At 41.5% G+C, this 19,350-nt stretch overlaps 1 protein-coding gene across 1 annotated transcript in view; it reads left to right on the forward strand.

The window, feature by feature from the left end:
* Positions 1–8,090, forward strand: part of WDR92 (WD repeat domain 92) — an 8,149-nt gene extending 59 nt beyond the window's left edge. The window contains exons 2-9 of the mRNA XM_026844693.1: positions 8–214; positions 1,137–1,237; positions 2,300–2,430; positions 2,922–3,023; positions 4,333–4,448; positions 4,805–4,939; positions 6,403–6,500; positions 7,207–8,090. Coding sequence (XP_026700494.1) covers positions 8–214; positions 1,137–1,237; positions 2,300–2,430; positions 2,922–3,023; positions 4,333–4,448; positions 4,805–4,939; positions 6,403–6,500; positions 7,207–7,414 — 1,098 coding nt within the window. The 3' untranslated portion in view covers positions 7,415–8,090. The remainder of the gene's footprint in view (positions 1–7; positions 215–1,136; positions 1,238–2,299; positions 2,431–2,921; positions 3,024–4,332; positions 4,449–4,804; positions 4,940–6,402; positions 6,501–7,206) is intronic.
* Positions 8,091–19,350: the final 11,260 nt, after the last annotated feature.

Below are 19,350 nucleotides of genomic sequence, written 5' to 3' on the forward strand. Positions count from 1 at the left end.
TGCTGAGGGAGGTGAGCGCCGGCGGCGGGGCGGGAGACCCGGGGCGGGGGGGACACGACACAAACCGAGGCCTGGTGCAAGCCGAGGCCCGCTAGGCCTTGCCCGGCGATCGCAGCCCCCTCGGGAAGGCGGGGGTGGGGGACGACACGCACCCCGGTGTTTGTCCGGAGCCAGCGGGACTCGGCGGCGGGAAGAAAATGAGAAGAAAACCGCGGTATTTGGCCTGGTGTGGCCGTTCCGGTCGGTAATCCCGTAACTGGTGTCGCCGCGTTCCCTCGCGTTGGTCTGGCTCGTTGTCACGGTTCGCCTTACAGGGAAGGATATAAAAGTGCCCAAAGTGCGCGGCTTAACAATTTCAATAAGGCAGAGGTGAAATACAGAGATTATACCACTTGGTAATACTATTTTAAATAGGACGTAAGAGAATGAAAAGTACATTTATAAATCGCAAATTTAAAAATGGATTACGGAAGTCCTCATACAGCCTAAATTTAAGGATCGTCTGAAAAACATTGTCTTGGCTTAGTATTCTCCTTAACATTTGAAATTAGAATTTCTGCCTTAATTTGCTTATATATCATCTGTTTAGGAATTAGAAAGGCAGAGACTCTGGGCTCCGGTTGTGTTTGGGTTGATGGGGTTTGGTTTTGTTTAACGCAGACTGAGCTTTGAGGATTCGTTAATTTTCGGGGGTAACAGTGCCTCGGGTGCGTGAAGATCCGCAGGGCCGCAAGCAAATAAACTTCACTGTTAATGTAGTTGTGTAGGGCCGAGGTGCTGCCGCGGACCTGCGGAAGGGATAAAGAGTTAATTCTCCCTCCCCCGGCGGAGCTCGGGGCAGAGCTGGGCTTCCCTCTGCGTTGCACGTCAGCAGAGGCAGCAGTCTCCCGAGTATCGTTAGCCAGCTGAGGGGAGAGGTTTAAGATCATTAAACTGAAATCCCTGCTTTTATGTGCTCAAAGAAACCAAATACTAAGTGTAATTTGCCTTTGATGGCATTTTAATTGTATTTTACGACGAATATCCTGTGTACGTTTCACTCAATCTGCCACCTGTGGACTCTCGAGAGTGCCGGAGTCTGCGGTTGTGTTGCTTTTTCCCATGTGCTGACACAGAACGTATCCTTTCTTTAAAAGATTGAAAAGGCTAAACCTATAAAATGTGGAACTTTTGGTGCTACATCTCTGCAGCAGAGATATTTAGCTACAGGAGACTTTGGTGGAAACCTGAATATATGGTAAGCACACGTATTCTCTTGAAGTTTTCTTATTTGATGTTGTACGTGTCTGTTGAACCGATGTTTCATGTTTCTGTATGTGGCTGGCTTTTGTAGAAGGTGCTCCCTGTGCTGCATGTGGTCGGGACCCAGCCGTAAGCTTCGCTGGCTACTGTACTGGAACATGCCTGCTTTGTAAAAACAACATGATGATTTAATTCAATGCTGTCTCACTTTCATCTTCTGTGTGCAGCCACAAAAAGTTCTGTTAAAGTTCTTCTAGGTCCTCGTCCTGAAACGAGGCTTTTGAATGGATGCGCGAGTACAAACAAGAAGTGGTGTTTGATCTAAATTTGATTTCTAGATTAAAGATGTATTTTTAATCTTGAAGTTTCAAATGTTTTTTCAGGTCTCTGAATGATTTGGCCATCAATTTACCGGTAATACACAGATTAATTACACAAGTAAAGTTATAGGATCAGAAAGGGGGTGGTTGTTATTAATATATCTATTACTATAATAATATAATAATTATTCTTCTCTTGCCAAGGAATGATTTTATTTTTTTTAAATAAAAACAATGACATGGATTAGTCACTAGTTGAAATTTAAAATAAAATTCTGAAGGATTCTCAAAGGATGAGAGTCAGTGAGAAAGAACCGTGAAACCCACAGTGAAATGCAGCTTTCATTTGAAGTTGAAGAGCAGCAGTCAGAGCTAGGTGGGGATCAGTGAATAAAGTTGTATATACTTACTGAAAGTAAAGCTATTTTGATCCGTAACATGATTCATTTTGAGCCCAACATAAAAATTGGTTCTTGAGAGTTGCTGTGGTGAATCCCACAACTGCCTTTACAAACAGGGAGGTCCAGAACTGAGCAAAAACTTCCAGCCTAGTCTAAAGCAGTAGCCAAAGAAGGAATCCCACAAAGACTCATGGTTCTTAATGGCAATATCTATATTTTGTTCCCACTGCTAATCTGCATTTATATAATCTGTGCTCAAGTTTCCTCTCATTTTTATACAAATCCTGAGTGTCAAGAAAAATGCCATGTTATCTGTTCTTTTTCTTTCTTGCCTAGGAATTTAGAAGCTCCTGAAATACCAGTATATTCTGTCAAAGGTCATAAGGAAATCATAAACAGTATAGATGGTGTAGGTGGCTTAGGAATTGGGGAAGGTGCACCAGAAATTGTGACTGGCAGTCGAGATGGTGAGTTAGAGAAATCTGCAAGTCTTTTCAGTTACTTGGAGAAAGTAGCCTGCAAGCTTTGATGGCAAGGCGCAGTCTGCCATCTGAACTAGTTACAAGTCTGTTGCAACTAGTTCTTCATATGCTGTCTTTTGAATCTTGCTTGGGACAAATTTTCTCTAGTTCTTTTAGAAGCTACAGACAAGCAAAAGATACTGTTTTTACTGAGCATGGGACAGAAAGAATACAAAGCAGAACAAATGCAAAGTATCAGCTAGAGAAAATGCACCCTTAAATACTACTTCTTTTATTTTTGGTTTGGTGGTTTTGTTGGTAGTTTTTTGTTTTGTTTTGTTTTTCTATCCACTAAATGCAGTCTGGCTGTCTGGAATTGAAAGAGATGCTCACAGTCTTTTGAATGATCAGGGTGAAAAGCAAAGGCCTTCCTTGGGAAAATGAATGTCACGTGACAGTGTGCCCATAATACAAAATCCATTGTCTTCCTTTCACAGGAACTGTGAAGGTGTGGGACCCGAGACAGAAAGATACTCCTGTTGCTAATATGGAACCTGTACAAGGGGAGAGCAAAAGAGACTGCTGGACAGTAGCATTTGGTAATTTATAACTTCCTACCTCTAATATGACTGTGCTTTCATAATTATCATTTCAGGATGTTATGAAATAGTTTGTCTTGTATGGATGCATAAGTAGCAGGCTTTGCTTTTCAAATTTGTCAAATTTATGTGTTTTTAATGTTTTTTTCAAAAGAAGCCGATTTTGTGATAAATTGGGTTTTGGACTCATTGTCTTTACACCTTTGGTCATAATTTGTAGTTGGGCTCAATGATCTTAAAAGGTTTTTTCCAACCTAAATGATTTGATTTCACAGATAAGCTGTGCAAGCTTTATTTCTGTGCCTAGGAATGTAAAAACAGTATCTCCAGCTGCGTGGTCCTGAAGGAGTGTAAATGTTTCAGTGCACAAGGAACCAGTTGCTCTTGTGGTGTAGTTCCAAGTATCAACCATTAAGACATTAATTGAAGAGAAGATCCTTGAAGCTAAGGGCTAATTAAAGACAACAGTGATGCTCGATGTGTGCTCTGCATTTTTCTTTCAGAGGGAACAAGCTGCTTGTGTCCTACACAGGCTGGTAGCTCTGGATTAGCTCCTTTTATGCCTCTAGAGTCAGGGAGTAAGTTTTACAAACTGCTAATAAGTGCATGGATTATAGTAACATTGATAGTAAGAAGGTGCAGCTGTAATGCTCATCACTATTGATCATTGTCTTCTGCTTTGGTGAACGGAGGAAAAAGCATCCTCATATTTTTTTCAGTTTTCTGTGGAGTTACTGAAGCTTGAGCCAAGGCCAAGTTCATCTTGAACTAACTTCTTCCAGACAAGGATGTGCTTTCTTGATCCTGTCAGCTGAGAATTTTTGGAGGCAGGCTTTCAGCATCTATCCACTGATGGCCAAAGTAACACCGGAGCCTCCCTGCAAGTCTCTGTCTACAGAAAAGTCTTCTTGTCCTGCTAATGCTCCATGCTTGAGAGTCTGGTTAAGGAACAGCCCAACTGCTTTCTGCTCTGGTGGTGTTCATAGCAGATGAAGATTTAAGAGAAGGAATGTATTTGTGTAGGTTGACAAAAACAGTGTGCAGTACTTTAGTCTGCGGTTTAGGCAGTACTTGGCAGGGGGAAGATGAATTTTGTTCATATTTTTAAATGAAACAGCTAATTTTGAAGCTATATAGATATTTCTATACCCTTTTAGGTATGAAAACCACCAGGTTCATTAAAACTTAATATTCCAGTAGTAATATTTTTCTGCCATAAATATAAATTGGAATTGCACGCTTAGGAGGTCTGAAAGTTACAGACTAAAGGGGGTTTCTATATTCCAATTAATTCTTCCTCTGTGTCCAGGCAATGCTTACAATCAAGAGGAACGTGTGGTGTGTGCTGGATATGACAATGGGGACATTAAATTGTTTGACTTAAAAACCATGTCTCTACGATGGGAGACCAACATTAAGAACGGGGTAAGGAAACCATAAAAGTATTTTTCATTCTGGCTCCTATGTGGGATGGAAAAATTAACAGGATTTTGTCTATCCGAAATTGATCCAGAAGACATTTCTGCTGAGATTGTACCAAGGAATCTTTAAGTTCAGCAGATTGTACCCCTCAAATTCTTGGTCTGGATAGCATGGGGTATTTTTCAGCAGAGTCATGTTTTCAGATGATTTTGTTATTCCCAAATTGGTGATGTTGTCGTTGTAAAAAGTAAGAATCATTAATGCATATTGACAAATTGAAAAGCTCCCCCCCTTTTTTTTTTTTTTTTTTAATCAGTGGCTAAATTTCAGGGCTGAATGTATTTTTTTTATTTTTCCAGGTTTGCAGTGTGGAGTTTGACAGAAAAGATGTAAATATGAACAAGCTAGTGGCCACATCACTTGAGGGAAAATTTCATGTTTTCGATATGAGGACTCAGCATCCAACCAAAGGTTTTGCTTCTGTTTCAGAGAAGGTATCGGGGAGACAGAGAAAATCTTAACAATAGACAAACTTTTTGAATGTACACTGATCAGTGTACTACAGGTCTAAAACAATTGTCTTTGATAGGCAAGTAGATGCCCATGTTACTGGGGCACAAGTCCTGGCTCCTGGCCATCCAGCTGCCAGCACTCACCTGGGTTTCCTCCCTTTTAAAACCGGATATTTGGGCTTCTCTGGTCTTTGGTTCTGTTGCAGCTGCACCTCTGTGTGCTCAGCTGTGCTCCTAGTCTGGGAGTCACGTTTATCGGAGGCCATATTAAATTGTCTTGAGCATGCAGATATGAATCTTAAATATATCCCAAAATCAAGTGAGCTCTCTGCAAACACTTCTCATCCTGCAGTCACCAGACCTCTTATGAGACACAGAAATCATTATTTTTCTTCAGAAACAAACATTCTTGGATTAGAATATTGAGAGTGAGTGAAAGGATATATAGGAGAGACTTAGTGGCCTGCAGGCTGTTAAATATGGAGAACTCTTATAACCTTTTTGTCTTCCATCTGTGACCACTGTGTTGATTAGCTTAAGTTCTTAATAGAACAGTATTTTTTTTGGTGAACAAAATCTGATGGTAACTAGAGAAAAGGAACTTTTATGGTGAAGTTCTCCAAGGCTGCCTAAATTAGAGAAAGCTGAGTTTCAACTTAATACCTTTAAATTAATATTTTCCATACCACCATTCAAAACAGGTGTTAGAAGTACTTTGGGTAGATAACACAAAAATATTTACCGAATTGGTGTTTGTATTGAAATGCAAAAATGGAATTTCTTACTTTTCATTTGCTGCATTTCAGGTTTTCCTTTTGGACATTTGCAGACAGATACACAATAAGTCAGAGTGTGTGTGCTGGGGTTTTTCCCTGAGAGATTTCTATTGCTATGTGAGCTTGCCATGCCCTGGCTGAGATTTAAATTTGTAGATTGTTTGTTGTGTTTGCACAGTGCTTGTAGTATATTTCCTTCCAGTAATGATTTTAAGGGATGTCAGTCTGTGAAATTAACATTGTGGTGACCATGTCACCAGAGAGCCTGGGAATCCTGCAGTTCTAGAGCAGTTCTAGAAGCCATGCTTACTCGGCCACCTTACCTGTCTTCAACCTTGCTCACGTAGCCAGCCCTGAAGGAGCTGAAGCACTAGTGAGTGGAAACCTTGGTGGGGCTGCTGCTGTATCCCTGCGGAAGAGCAGGATGCGCTGGAGGCCTGGCTTGGCTTTTGTTGTGCGGGCACCGGCCGCTCCTGTGGCCGCAGGTCACAAGGCCGGGGGGGGAGGAATGGTACCCCAGAACAAATGTTCTGGTATCCACCCTCAGCAGGCAGATTCTCTTCATATGAGCCATTGTTGTTTTAAGATTCTGCGTCCTTTCTTGTGAAGCTCATCCATAACTGATTTCTATACAACACTGTTTTGTTTTTTTTTTTAATTTTTTATTAGGCACAAAAATCAACCATATGGCAGGTTCGGCACCTACCACAGAACAGGGATATATTTATGACGAGTGGAGGAGCTGGGAGCCTTCATCTCTGGAAATAGTAAGTGATTGTTCTCCAGCCTGCAACAGGGAATAAGAAACAAACCATTTAAAGTCTTAAGAAAGAACCTCCCTGAAAATGATGAGTGGGGTCCTTCTTCCAACCTCAGAATATCTAGTTGAAATTATTGCTTACAAATGCAGTAGAAAGGGCGATTTCGGTGTCAGTACTTGATCTGGAATCTTGAATTAATCCCTAAAAGAAGGTGACAACAGCACAGGTGAATTTTGCTCTGGTCAGTTTTCTTAACATAATCAAGGTCTACTTATATCCTTGATTAACAAGGTGATAAATGGAAGACTATTGAAAGCCTGAACTTTTAAGGATTCTTACGTCTACATCTTCTTACATCACAAGGCAAAATAATCCTCCTACATGCAGTGAAGTAGGTGCATTAAGTTTCAGAGGAATAGCTGAGATTTAAATTTTCTTGTCGGTGGCAAAAGCCGAACAGTTAAAAAAATGAAGGGCTGTTGGAGAGATGTGAGGATTCAAAACTTCCTGCCTCATTTTTTCTTTCATGAAATATTTACTAAGTATGCAGTGTGAATATGGCTGGATATGATTATTTGTTATTTGCAAGACATTTATTTGCCTTATCTATAGAACAGAGGAAACCCTTCTTTTGAAAAATAAAGAGGATAATGATGTGTTTGTATCAGTAAATCCTAAGCATATGTTTTTGTTGTACTTCTCTTGTTGCCAGTGAGTACCCAGCTCAGCGCTCGAAGAAGGATTCTGAAGGAGCTGAGATGGGGGTGGCAGGTTCTGTCAGTCTCTTGCAGAATGTGACTCTGTCAACGCAGCCGATTTCTAGCCTAGACTGGAGCCCTGACAAAAAGGGGCTGTGTGTCTGTGGTGCCTTTGACCAAACTGTGAGGGTGCTGATAGTTACGAAGCTTAACAAAGTTTGACAGGAAAACTAGAATTTCTGATGAGAAGGCAGTATAGTTTACAGTCTGTAAATATGGGAGGGAGAGCCCTCCTGTTTCTAATTTAATTTCTTCCTTATTAAAACTGGATTAAAGAAATAGAAACCAGATCTTTCTATTGAAAGTTCAGATATGTGCAGTTAGAGTTGTTTGATTGTGCCTGGGCACAAACCTTTAACCTTCTAGAAATGTGAATTTACATTTAAAATGTGCCTTTGTGTTAGCGCAACCTGTAATTTTAGAAATCGCTTTAAATTGTTTGTGTTCAGTTTAATCATAGTGCACATCTGTTCACACTTGTTAAATGGTTTGGCTTTTTTATATATAGTATTGTCCATATGCATTCATGCAGTGGAAATTACTATATACTCTCACAGAAACCCTTTGTGTTATTGGATATATTAATTAGAATGTTTGTCAAAGTGACTTAGGATTCTTCAATACGCTAGAGAAACTATAGTGAATGCTGAAATATTCAGGTTTAATGGAGTGAGCTTTTTACTGAAAATCATATTGAAATTAAACTATTGGGCAAAATGCACTGTTTTATTATTTCAGTTTGGTTTCATAACAAGTTTCTATGTACTGTTGTTTCTATGTCTGTTTGCAACTTGGTATTCTACAAATAAAATTATATGGACTGTTGTCTTAATATGAACAAAGTATATTATTCAAACATCCAGAGATTTAGAGAAGGAATGTACTTGTATAGGTTTACAGGACCAGTGTGCAGTACTTGGGTAAAACTTAACACATTTTGCAGCAGAAGTCACTAAAACTTACCTCCATTGTGAAAAACTTTAAGGTAGCCAAAGAACAGTGTCTTTTTTTTTTTTTCTTTTTTTTAACAGATTCAGTATTTCTTCAAAACCAGACATGACAGAGTAACTTTGTTACTGTAGTTTCACTTTATAACTCCCCTTGTCTCCAACCTGTTTCTTTTCTCATTTTTACCAGTGTGTGCTGGTGCCAGTTCTTTTTAACAGGCACATCCAGTTACTGTCCTCTGTTTGCAGAAGCATGGTGGGGGCTTTCCTAATATTAGTAAACTCTAATGATTTCATTTGTCACTTCTTTGGTATTAGCTTTCAGCTGAAGTTTATATGTGTATGCAAGTTTCAGAAACAGCTAAATACTTTTACCTGAAACCAGGTTGTGATGGGAAAATGTCCGCTTTGTCCAGGTTAACAAAAAAAAGAGTCCCTGTGTGGCCATTGGCAAAGCAGCTCTGTTTTGTGACTTCAGAATGAGGAATTGGTATCTGGCAAATTCCAGTGAGTCACCTATGTCTGGCGAAGACATTGCTCAGGAAAACCAGAGGCTGGTCAGCGGAGAGAGAGGGGCCAGGGCCTTATGTCTGACCAGGTCCTGCCACCAACCATTGAGATGCAGGAGGAAGAGGCAGGGGCCAAATACTGAAGGTTAAGGTGGGGGAAGCAGTGGGGAAGTTGGAGACTGCGGGAAGTAGAAGGGGAAGCTGGATTGAAAGGGGAGGTGAGTAGCTGTAGCAGAAGGGTGGCGCTGAGGTGCGACATGCTAAGAGACAGATCGTGTGTTTGCCGTCCCTCACTGACCTGGCGCTACATGATGTCCTCGGGCTGCTGGGCAGTAGCTCTGAGACCTTTTCCAAAGCTGCCTGTCCCTTCAGTTTGCTGGGGACTGATGAGTTCTCTACTGCAGCAAGTCACATCCTTAGAGGGTGAGGCAGGCCTAAAAGGTCTGAATGTGATGATGGATCCAAACTGGACCTTGCTACGCTACCACTGTGTTAGTTATTTATAATAAGAAATTAGTGTCCCACCAGCTTCCCAAAATCTAGAAACATTGCGCCCCCAAGTAACAGCTTGTGTCAGAGAAATGATACTGGGATAGCTAGATCACAAACGTAAGAGGGAAATGGGATACAAATTCACCTGTGTATTGTCAGTCAGGTCTGTTTTGAAGAGCACGTGATGACAAGCTTTAGGCTCATAGAGTATGTTTTTTTTCTCCCAGATTCCAGCTAAATACAAGCGAAATAAAACTGTCCTTACTAACTCCTGGCTATCCTCATTGTTTAAACCAGCTGAGGGTAAAGAGAGCAGGCACTTGTGGGTAAAGAAGGCTCACAGCATGTGGAATGTAGAAATCATTAATGCCTGTGTAGCAGAGAGGGGCCAGCAGGAGAACTGCAATCAACCATAAACCCAATGTGTCTGTAGAAGTCCATGATTTTAGCAGGTCAGTGATAGCTCTAGCCTTCAAATTTAGTCTCTTGTATCTTGGGTTTAACAAGAGCCAGGATGGATGAAAGGAATAGTAACAAACTGGGGAGATATCTGTAACTAGTAAAAGCTTACTTCCAGTAAAGCAGCCCTTACATTTGACCAGCAGGAATCCATCCCTCAATGAAGGAGGCATCTTGTTCTGTGGCTTGGCACTGGGAAGGTGCCTCAGCATTGCCAGAACCGTGGGGATGCCCTGGTGAGGTGGGTTCCCAGTGCTGTGCACCAGCACCGAAGCTGCTAAGGCTGAGCCCAGAATTTCAGGATCCCTGAGCAAGGGCTAGTGAGGTCTGTCCATCTGTCAAAACTGCCGGGCTAACCGCTGGTGCAGGTGGGCATCCAGGTTTCACTTTGCCTTGGGAAGCAAATGGCACGTTGGGTAGCATGTTAGATGCACGTAGGCCTGCAAGTGCTCTTTGGAGGCATGTAGGCTAAATATTTGATGGAAGGTAAAGATTTATGAGATCCAGCTGTCTTCCTTAAGACCTGATGGTTTGCTTTCAAGTGTAACATTTAGACTGATTTTTTTTTTTTTTTTTTCACACGAGTAATCCCATCTGGTTATGTGCATAGCGTAATGCTGAGAGCATATTCTGAAATTATTTTAAATGTTGTTGTCCCTCTTGGGGTGCATCCCAGCAGGTGGGAATAGGGGGAACTACTGCTGTGCAGTCTCGGCTGCAGCTTGCTTTGAAAAGCTGGGCATGTGGAGTTCAAAGAATCAATTCTAGTGCTTTGAGTCTAAAACGCACTGTTTGGAGATGGCCTCCACTAGCTTTGTGCTGTATATAAAATTTACTCACTGAAAGGTATGTTGGGCAACAGAAATTCATGGGAATATGGTTTCTCTAAGAGTCAAGCAGAGTAATGGAAGAAAAAGCTCTTGGCATAGGTATCTGTGAGGGAAAACAGAACTCTTGAGAGCAGGACTGGGCTCTTGGTGGTATTTCTATTATGTACTTGGCTTGCAGCAAAAATGTCCTTTCCCTATATAAACAATTCAAGGGAAAACTAGTGAGCCTACATGATGGTGAGACAAGTTAGAGCAAGAACTAGTGAAAAACACTTCTTAAAGCTCCCGGGGGCTTCCAAAAGATTAAATGTGTGACATTACGTCTGGGTACTTAATTTTGGGATTCATTTTACTTGTTGTTTTGAAAATGCAGGAGTGCGTTTCCCTCGTGAGTAGCTGGTTTAATGTCTTTTAAAATATGTGATGGTTTGCATGGTGTGAGTTTGCAAAAAACTAAGTGAGCTGGAGGGAAGTACAGATGACTGGTAGTGCTGTCCTTGTTCAGGGAAGGGAAGTGGCTGTATCTGTGTACCCAGGAAATGGAAGATAGTTACTGGCTGGAGAGAAGACCTGTTAGTAGTGCCTGTACTATGATGTATCTCCTCAGCAGGTTGGATTTCTGCTTCCAGGCTAAACAAGAAACTTAAGCAGACCAAAAGCTGCCTGTGGCAGCTTAGCCTGCTCTATTTATACTCGTTCCCCCTCTTGCTGGAGACTGGCACCTTGCCTCTGCAGCCTGGAAGCTGAAGAACTAAAGTGAGTTCTAAATAAATCATAATGCATCAGAGATGAAATGCACAGGGTCAGATCCTCTCTGACGCAGCACTAAGGCATGCTCTGGAAAACCCCTGCCTTGCCCAGTGCCAGGGAATGGAATGTGCTACCGAGTTTGGTGGGTCTACCACCAGTGATCGCATTTAACCAGTATATCTGCTTGGCAGCTATCTCTTGTTTCCTCTGTAAACCATCCCTGTATGCTCACGGAACAGAAATCCCTGTTTATGGGCATGACTGCAGCCAGAATATAGGTATGTGTTACATAGTGGGTTTGGGTTTTTTACCAGGTGTTGCCCCAATCCCCAGCTATTACAAGTCAGGGTTTTTTCTTTCACATCTATATTGTTACTTTGACTTTCACCATTTGTACAGATCCTTGGACATTACAGCCTCCAAGGTTTCTGTGCAGGTAGTCTATATTTGGCCTACAGTATATAGTTTTTATCACAAAAAAAAAAAGTACAGCTTAGCCATGACTTGGATTGAATTTTAAGCAAAGTAAGGCAAGTTATGGTTCTGTATGGGAAGCTACAGTTCAGTGTGCTGTCAAGGTGGGAGAAGCATCACCTGTTGTCTGATTTTTCCAAAGTTCAGCTGTGATATAGAAGGTATTAAAAACCAGCATTTGAGAATTTACCCAATGAAGTTAGCATGGCTCATGAGTGAACTGTATTAGTTTATTGTAAATTATTGCTTGTGCCCGCCAAGATAGCAGCTGTAACTCTGGTGGACAGAGCTGAAGCAGGGAATAAATGGCAAACCTGTGAGGTGCACAGCATACACTGACATTTGGAAGTGCATGTGCCCTTGCCCCTTCACAACCACTGGGACTGATAGGACATCATGGAACTGGTGCACAGATGGAAAACAGGGGATTGCATGGAAAAAGGACATCTGACCTCCACTGGTAACTTCAGACACAGCGGATACAGCTTGCCAATACAGTTCAGTTCATCTTCCCTAAATTATTGCCATCAAATATATTCAGTAGCAAATAGGGACTGTTTGGCTAAGCTGGCCGATTTATAAGTAAGGAGCTACTAACTTGTGGCCTGCATATTCATCACTGTAATAAAGTTGCCTAACTGTAAAGTTGTATCAACAAAATGAGAGGAAATACATCGATTTACTACTTTTTTTTCAGTTATTAAGCCTGCATTTTCTTGCTCCTGATGCCGTTGCTGCTGTATTTTCAGTAGTAAGCACTCTGACCAGAACAACTGCCTGATCCTCAATCTCCAAATTACAGTCTGTATGTCTAGAGTGTATTTAAAGCCTTTGTGCATGCAAGATATTTTGTAGTAGCGAGCACAAGTCCAAGTACTTTGAGCAGGGGCAGCTGTTCACTCAGGCAGGAGCTGAGAGCTGAGTCCTTTTGTGTGCAGTGTGAAGCAGGGCTGTGGCACTGCCTGTGGCAGCACAGAGGAACGACCAGATGGGATTTCTGTGGAACTGGGCCAGAGCTATTTGGTGATGTGGCCAGTTCTCGCCTTGGCTGTAAAAGGTTTTCATTCCTTGCTGGCCTTTTTGGGAAGATCTGCTTCTCACTGCACAACCTGCTCTTGCAGTTGCACAGCACTGACTGCAGAGGATGCTGGAAGTGGATCCGTGTTGCTTGATGGCTTCAGGAGTATCTTGGGTCTCAAGGGCAATGAGAGCTGCCACGTGCTCTCACCTTCCTTTTCCTCAGCCACCAAGAAGGCAATTGCCAGCAAAGAGGCAGAGATACTTAGTAGAACCCTGCAGCAAAGGGGATCACAGCAGAATATCTCTTCCCTGTCATACTCTTCAGTGTTAAAACTCCTAAATAGTTGATCTGGGTCAACTAGCAAGTGGCCCAGTAATTTGCTGTTGTGATTCAGGACTGTAGCGTGAGCAGGGGCTGCTCTGAGTAGGCTGTGTGGCAGCCTGACTTTGGAGACCAGCTCAATTTAACAGTATGGTTACAAGCTGTGCCAACTGGTCTCCGAGCCAGCGAACAAGCCCATCGCTGTTTAGCTCAGTAGTACAGCTACAGCCTCTGGGACAGATGAGTTTGCTCCAGTTTTCCCTGCTTCCAAGAGATCTCCTTCCCTCCTGCTTATACTCCCTGCCTCCACAATGTTAGTAAATCTTTAGTAAACCTCCATGTTTGAGGACATGCAGAGAGCGTGGAGCTGCAGAACCACGTGGAGGCACCTCTAAGTTCCCTCCTCTGTTGAGCTTGGCAGTGAAAACAGCCTGTGCTGATGGCACAAATCGGGATTCCCTTTGCAGACCAATGGCTTCTTCCTCTCTTGTCGGTGTGCAAGAGGCCACCCAAGGTTGCCAGCCTCTCAGGGTACTTCCTGATCAGAACTTTACACCCTGACCTTAAGCATGGCAGTGAAGCTGAATGTTTTTCATCACTATGAAAAACCCATCAGCAACATAAATAAAACAAGCAGAGGAAAGCTCTCCGAGGTTGTTTGGGATTTTAAGGTTATGAAACATTTAAGACGTTCTCTGAAGGCAGAGACATGAGTTGCAGAATGGCAGTAAGGCCCACAGAACTGCACAGCAATTGAGACCTGATGGGACCTTTTTATGTGGCAGTGATTCAGAAATAGTAGCTCAGCCTGTTTACCAGATTGCATTGTATCAGTTGCCCACTGTTAGACTGACTGTTACAGCCTTGCAGTTGAAACTACTCTTTCTTTCAAGTAAATTACTGTTTAAGTCTCCAAGTCCTCCCAGTTTCTTCTCTTACAGGCAGAGGCTGCTTACATTAAAACCCAGCACTGGCAATATTTGTGTTTCATAAAATAACAAGGACCTGAGTTTTTTGCATGAACGTTTCCATCAGCACAGAAATGCTCCTTTATCCTCACTTTGCACCGATGTGAATGACTACATGTGTTGCAAAGCCTTCAGTTGTTCTGATTTGTGGATTTGCTGGGAAAGGTAAGGGAGCTGCAACTTCTTGCCCCCTTCCCTGCATCACCGATCATAACAGAACCATGCACCTCTCCTGCTGTAGTTGTAGCTGCTTCTGGCTCTGGTTATGCTGGGATGTTGCTCTAGCCTGTCCTGCATCTGTCCTCCAGAAATAATCTAACACTAGCCATGACCTCTGTGTACTAAAGGCTTTTTCCTCCTGCTCACTTAATCTTTTGTCTTTTGCTTACTGTTTAAGAATCCTGAGACAGAGACAATCTTCTTATGAGTGTTTCCAGGTTGGAGCACCGTGAAGCTCAGGTTTCTAGGCAACGCTGCAGAAACAATGAAAAATAACAATTAAATGTAGGTGCAGCTAATGAAATCTGTTCTGTTCAGTTGCATCCCATGCTAAACCTTTTATTTTCTGAGTCATCAATCTTTCTGCAGAGATGATAGAATCTTTCCTTCATGTTTCTTTCTGTCGTGGCTTGACGGGGCAGGACTTTGTGGCCTGTTCAGCAGATGTGGGGGACAGAGTCTTCCTGCTGCCTTGCAGAAGTGCACAGTAGCACAGGCCTGTGGCATCTTCATATCCAGCAGTGTTTTTCCTTCCTCACATTCATGTTCCCTTCCTCCCACATCCTGCTGTCGCAGAGTGTATGAGAAACATAAGAGCAGCCACACTGGGTTAGACCAAACAGCCTTCCAGTCCTGTATCCCACCTCTTCAGGGGCCATGTGCAGATAAAGAAATATAAAAAAACTGCTTTAAAATGACAACTGCAATTTGGGTCCTAAGTTTAATTTACTAGTTGTCCTAGGCTTCCTGCTAAAATGAAGTTGGAGTATGAAATATATGGTTCTATTGAATATATGCACAGAAGCTAACAAGTGAGAATGGTGAAATGCTAATGCATTTAGAAATAAACCTCAGTTTCTAATACAGTTTACTTCCACCATCTTAGTGAGACAGCTATAAAAAATTCCAGCTTTACATACTAATTGGAAGAAATGCAATCTTAGAACAGTATCAGACCAAATACTCTACACAGGGTAGATTGCTTTCAATTTATTTCTACTGTTTCCATATATAAATGCATATAACTTAATAGATATATCTACATTCAGCGAATAAAGCTTTGTATGTAAAGTAACCAGATAAGGTACCCAGCACTCTACCACATCCTGTCATTTAATCTAGTTGGCATGAACACAAGCTCTTTTGATCTGTACTAACTATCTTTATCTCAGTGTACATCTCATCCTCCCTATCAGTTATGTTAAATAAGCTTTAATCAGAGGGTTTAAGCTAGTCTTATTGAATTATATTCTTTTTCCTCCCTAAAACAAAGCTACATCAAACTCAGTTTCCTTTTTTCCATGTATTTTGATTAGAAATGTTATGTTTTCAAAAGGGAAAAGAGTCTGTGTTTAGTAGGTTTAAAGTCGTTCTAATTTAATTTGACTGCAGAAAAAAAGGACACTTCCAAAGCGTTTTAACTGAAAGGTGAGTCTCAGTTCACCTGGGCTTAGGCTGCCACCTATGCTGTCCACAAATCCAGCAAACTGTATCACAACGTAAAAAATTTTGGAAGGTACACTTTTTTTTCGTTGTCCTAAGTGTCAGTGCTACAGGTTTTTTTATTCCTAAAGATGCGAGGCATCCCTGTGGGTTAGCCTCAAGACTCTGTTCCCCTTCTTACCCTATCTAGTGGCTTGGGTGCAAACCTGAGCTCTCTTTCTGGATTCACCATCTGCCTTGTAATAAAGCACTGTAAAATCTCTACTCCTGCCCTGCCTCTCTGCTCTCTGCCTGTATCTAGTCTCTGTAGAAAACAGGCAGAGATCTAAGTTGCCATAAAGATGGTATTGAGCCAGGCAGCTGTCTGTAACTCTCCTTTTATGAATATTTGTCTTCTGATTTACCAGAGGGAACATCAGGTACTCACCCCTCTTCCACTGAGTGGTAAGTGCTCGTAGGCAGGCAGGTACTGGCAAGCAGATGGATGTTCATGCTTCAGTTTACTGCTGCTACACCCTCTTCTGGTAACTTGCTGGTCTGCCCACACATCAGATGATTGCAAATTCATTAGATTACACTGCGAGGAAACAGGCCTCACAACCACAAAATGCCTATCCCAGAAACGCCCAGTGTGGCTGAGGCCCTTCAGCCACAAGTGTACTACAGAGGTACCTCCCAAACTGGTCTGCTTGCTCCAACCTGGGATTTTAAAAGGTACCGTCTCGTACTCTGCTTTTTAATGACTTTGTCCATAACTTGACTTTAAACATGCTGGGACAGGAACTGTCGTGAAATGGACTGCAGCTCAAGGAACGCAGGTGCAGACTAACTCACTCTTGAAATAATTTAAAATACGATGTTGCACAAGTTGAGACAAACACATTTGAAACTCAAGTAACAGACTGACCAGAGGTAACAAAATTTCTCAGTTTAGTTTCAACACAGAGTAGCTGTACTCTCATTGATTTAATCTCATTTAAATCTGCCTTGGTTTCGCATTTTCAGCACAACTACTGAATCTCCAGAAGTTTAAGACAGAGACAGAATAAAAGGGAATGTTCTCTGTGTTTGGATGTACAGGCTTTCCGGTAATTGCTAAAAAGGGCTTATAGTGGACACCTGATAAAAGTGTCTACTTAGAAATTATTTATTTAATGAATTATTTAATGAAGTATCTCAGCTGCTGTCATTAAGACTTGCATTAAAAGGCCAAAAAGAGCAATTAGTGTCAGAAGAAGCTTGACTTCCAGACAAAGCAATTCTGTTGCTTTATGTTCTCCCTTAGGATGACTATAGATGCCTGTTACAACCACCTTTTGCTTTTGGTCTGATTTTAGCATCTGTATTTTTATCTTGCTGATGATTTATTAACCCCTTTGTTACAAGTAGCTTCTACCATCCTTCTCTGTATTCCCACTGGATTCACAGCAGAAGAATCAAGGCTGGTTTTTTGTCCTGTCTTCTATATGAGCATTTCCAGAAGCTTTTTCAGTGGCACTGTTTCTGGGAGCTGGAGCTGCCACAGCTGGTCAGTACGTCAGGCTGTGGTGCTTTGCATAACCCAGGCTGTAACATAATGTTTCCAGTGAGGTTAGGACAACAGGATTTGGCCTCTACGTCTGCTCCACAAAGAATGCTGACTCTGCAGGAGTCAATATATAGTATGTACAATGAATGAGATACATCATAATAAAGGACTAATCACGTTACAGATGTCTGTCACTTTGATTTGGAGAAAATACTCAGGATTGTTTTCTGTTGTTTTGGGAATGATGGAGAAAAATCAATAATCATTCACAGGCCTTTCAAATGAAATGGCTTCCATTAAGTACTGGACAGCAGTATAGCTTTACTTGGATAGATTTTTGTATAGATATCCATATATAAAATCATAATATATTTTTAGAGTGGCACCAGCATAAAACAATTGAATTATATGAGCTGTATCTCAATCAGATTTTGGCTGGGATAAATGTAAATCCTTAACTCCTTACTCCCTGATCTTGAAAACCAACCAAGCAACCCAGCCATTTAAAGCAGAAAACGAGTGCTTATATACCTAGTAATCCTCTGAGTGAACTGCCTCAAGAAATTTCAAGACTTATGGCATTCAGTATAGGAACTCCCGTTAACCAAACAAAAGTATAAATCTGTAGTAGTTTGGACCTAGTAGCAAATCTGTAACAAGTGTAAACCACTAGAAGGAGACAGAGAGCCACACTGTATGATCATGAAATACGACAACCTGCGCTGCATTAATGCTATTCGTGCTTACAATATTCTACAAACCGAGTTGGCTGAATCTGAACATTGATCAGCATGTGTTGCATTCTCCTTTGATCCTGTAATTGAAACAAAATATTGGGTTTAGGAAATAAGACTCTGGCAGAAACTTCTGCCTAACATTTGGTAAATCAATTAGTCTATCAATCAACTTTCCTCTCTGTATTTCACAACCTGTGAGATGTGAATACTGAGGTAAGAATGAACTAAACACATGTCAAGTGTTCTGAGATCCTTGTAGACACTTGACACACTGTAAGTGCAAACAAAGTATTATTTTATTTAGGAGTGCAGGTCTATGCTGTTTCTCTGCTACCCTTCAGACTGTTGCATTTCTGAATTTTCTTAAAAAAAAAAAATCTCCTAAATTCCCTTTTACTTAAAGTGCATAATTCTGTAGTTATGCTAGTAAAAATGAACAAGATAAAATAATTAAGACTGTTTTTTGAAAATAAATGGTTATGAAAATTCAGTGAAACATTACACTAAAATATTAGCAGACAGTGTGGATGTCATTCCCTAACCCAGTGGTTCTACTATCCATATGTGCATCCCACACAGCTGAAAGGCTCTTAAAGAATCCCTGTGTTTGCTGCTTTCATAAATACTCTGTTATTAAAAAAAAAAAAATATATATTTGTATTGCTTTTGCAGCCATTTTTGGTTGAAAATGAAAACCTAAACCTCTAAATATCCTGGAGGAAAACGAGATGTCAAGAGGTAAACAAGTAACTCCTCCATGTGAAGATCTTTAGATATGTTTCCAACTGGGAGTAGGGAGAAAGACTCTCATTTGCAATTCATACTGGTTTAATTAGAATACACATAGAACTTTGATGTAAACCAATTTATTAAAAGGATGCTCACTTTTGCAATATTTTAAATTCCTCTGAAGGCACAGAGAAGTGCACTGAAGCTAGATAAGACCCCAAACTTCTAGTCATGTTCCCCCTATGAATACATTCTTCCACCTTCCCCAGCCTTGACCTTGTCCTTCTTCAGACTGGACCAGTTTTTCTCTTCCTCTAGAAATCCTGCCGCTGAGTAAGCCAGCTCAGCACATTCCATTCAGGCAACCAGCCACGACTTAATCAACCACATACACTCCTCCATCCCTGGTAGTTGAGCACAGGCCCTCTTCAACTGCACTGCAGGATCCAGCGATCCTATCTTGACCTGCCTTGGAGGGGCTAGGCTGCAGGCTTTACTTCTGATAAGCTTCAGATGAGATTGTAAACAGAAAGGTCCTTGGCTGATCATGGCAAGACTTTGGATGTGGATACTGATGTCTGTTTTACTACTTGTCGGAACGTCAATCTGTAAAATGCGACCGGATCTTCAGGCGCTGTGGATGTGTTTGTAACAGTCTTCCAGCCAGCAAG

This window comes from Athene cunicularia, assembly GCF_003259725.1.
Source record: "Athene cunicularia isolate RWA chromosome 3 unlocalized genomic scaffold, athCun1 chr3_part1, whole genome shotgun sequence".
In the NCBI taxonomy this organism is placed as follows: domain Eukaryota; kingdom Metazoa; phylum Chordata; class Aves; order Strigiformes; family Strigidae; genus Athene; species Athene cunicularia.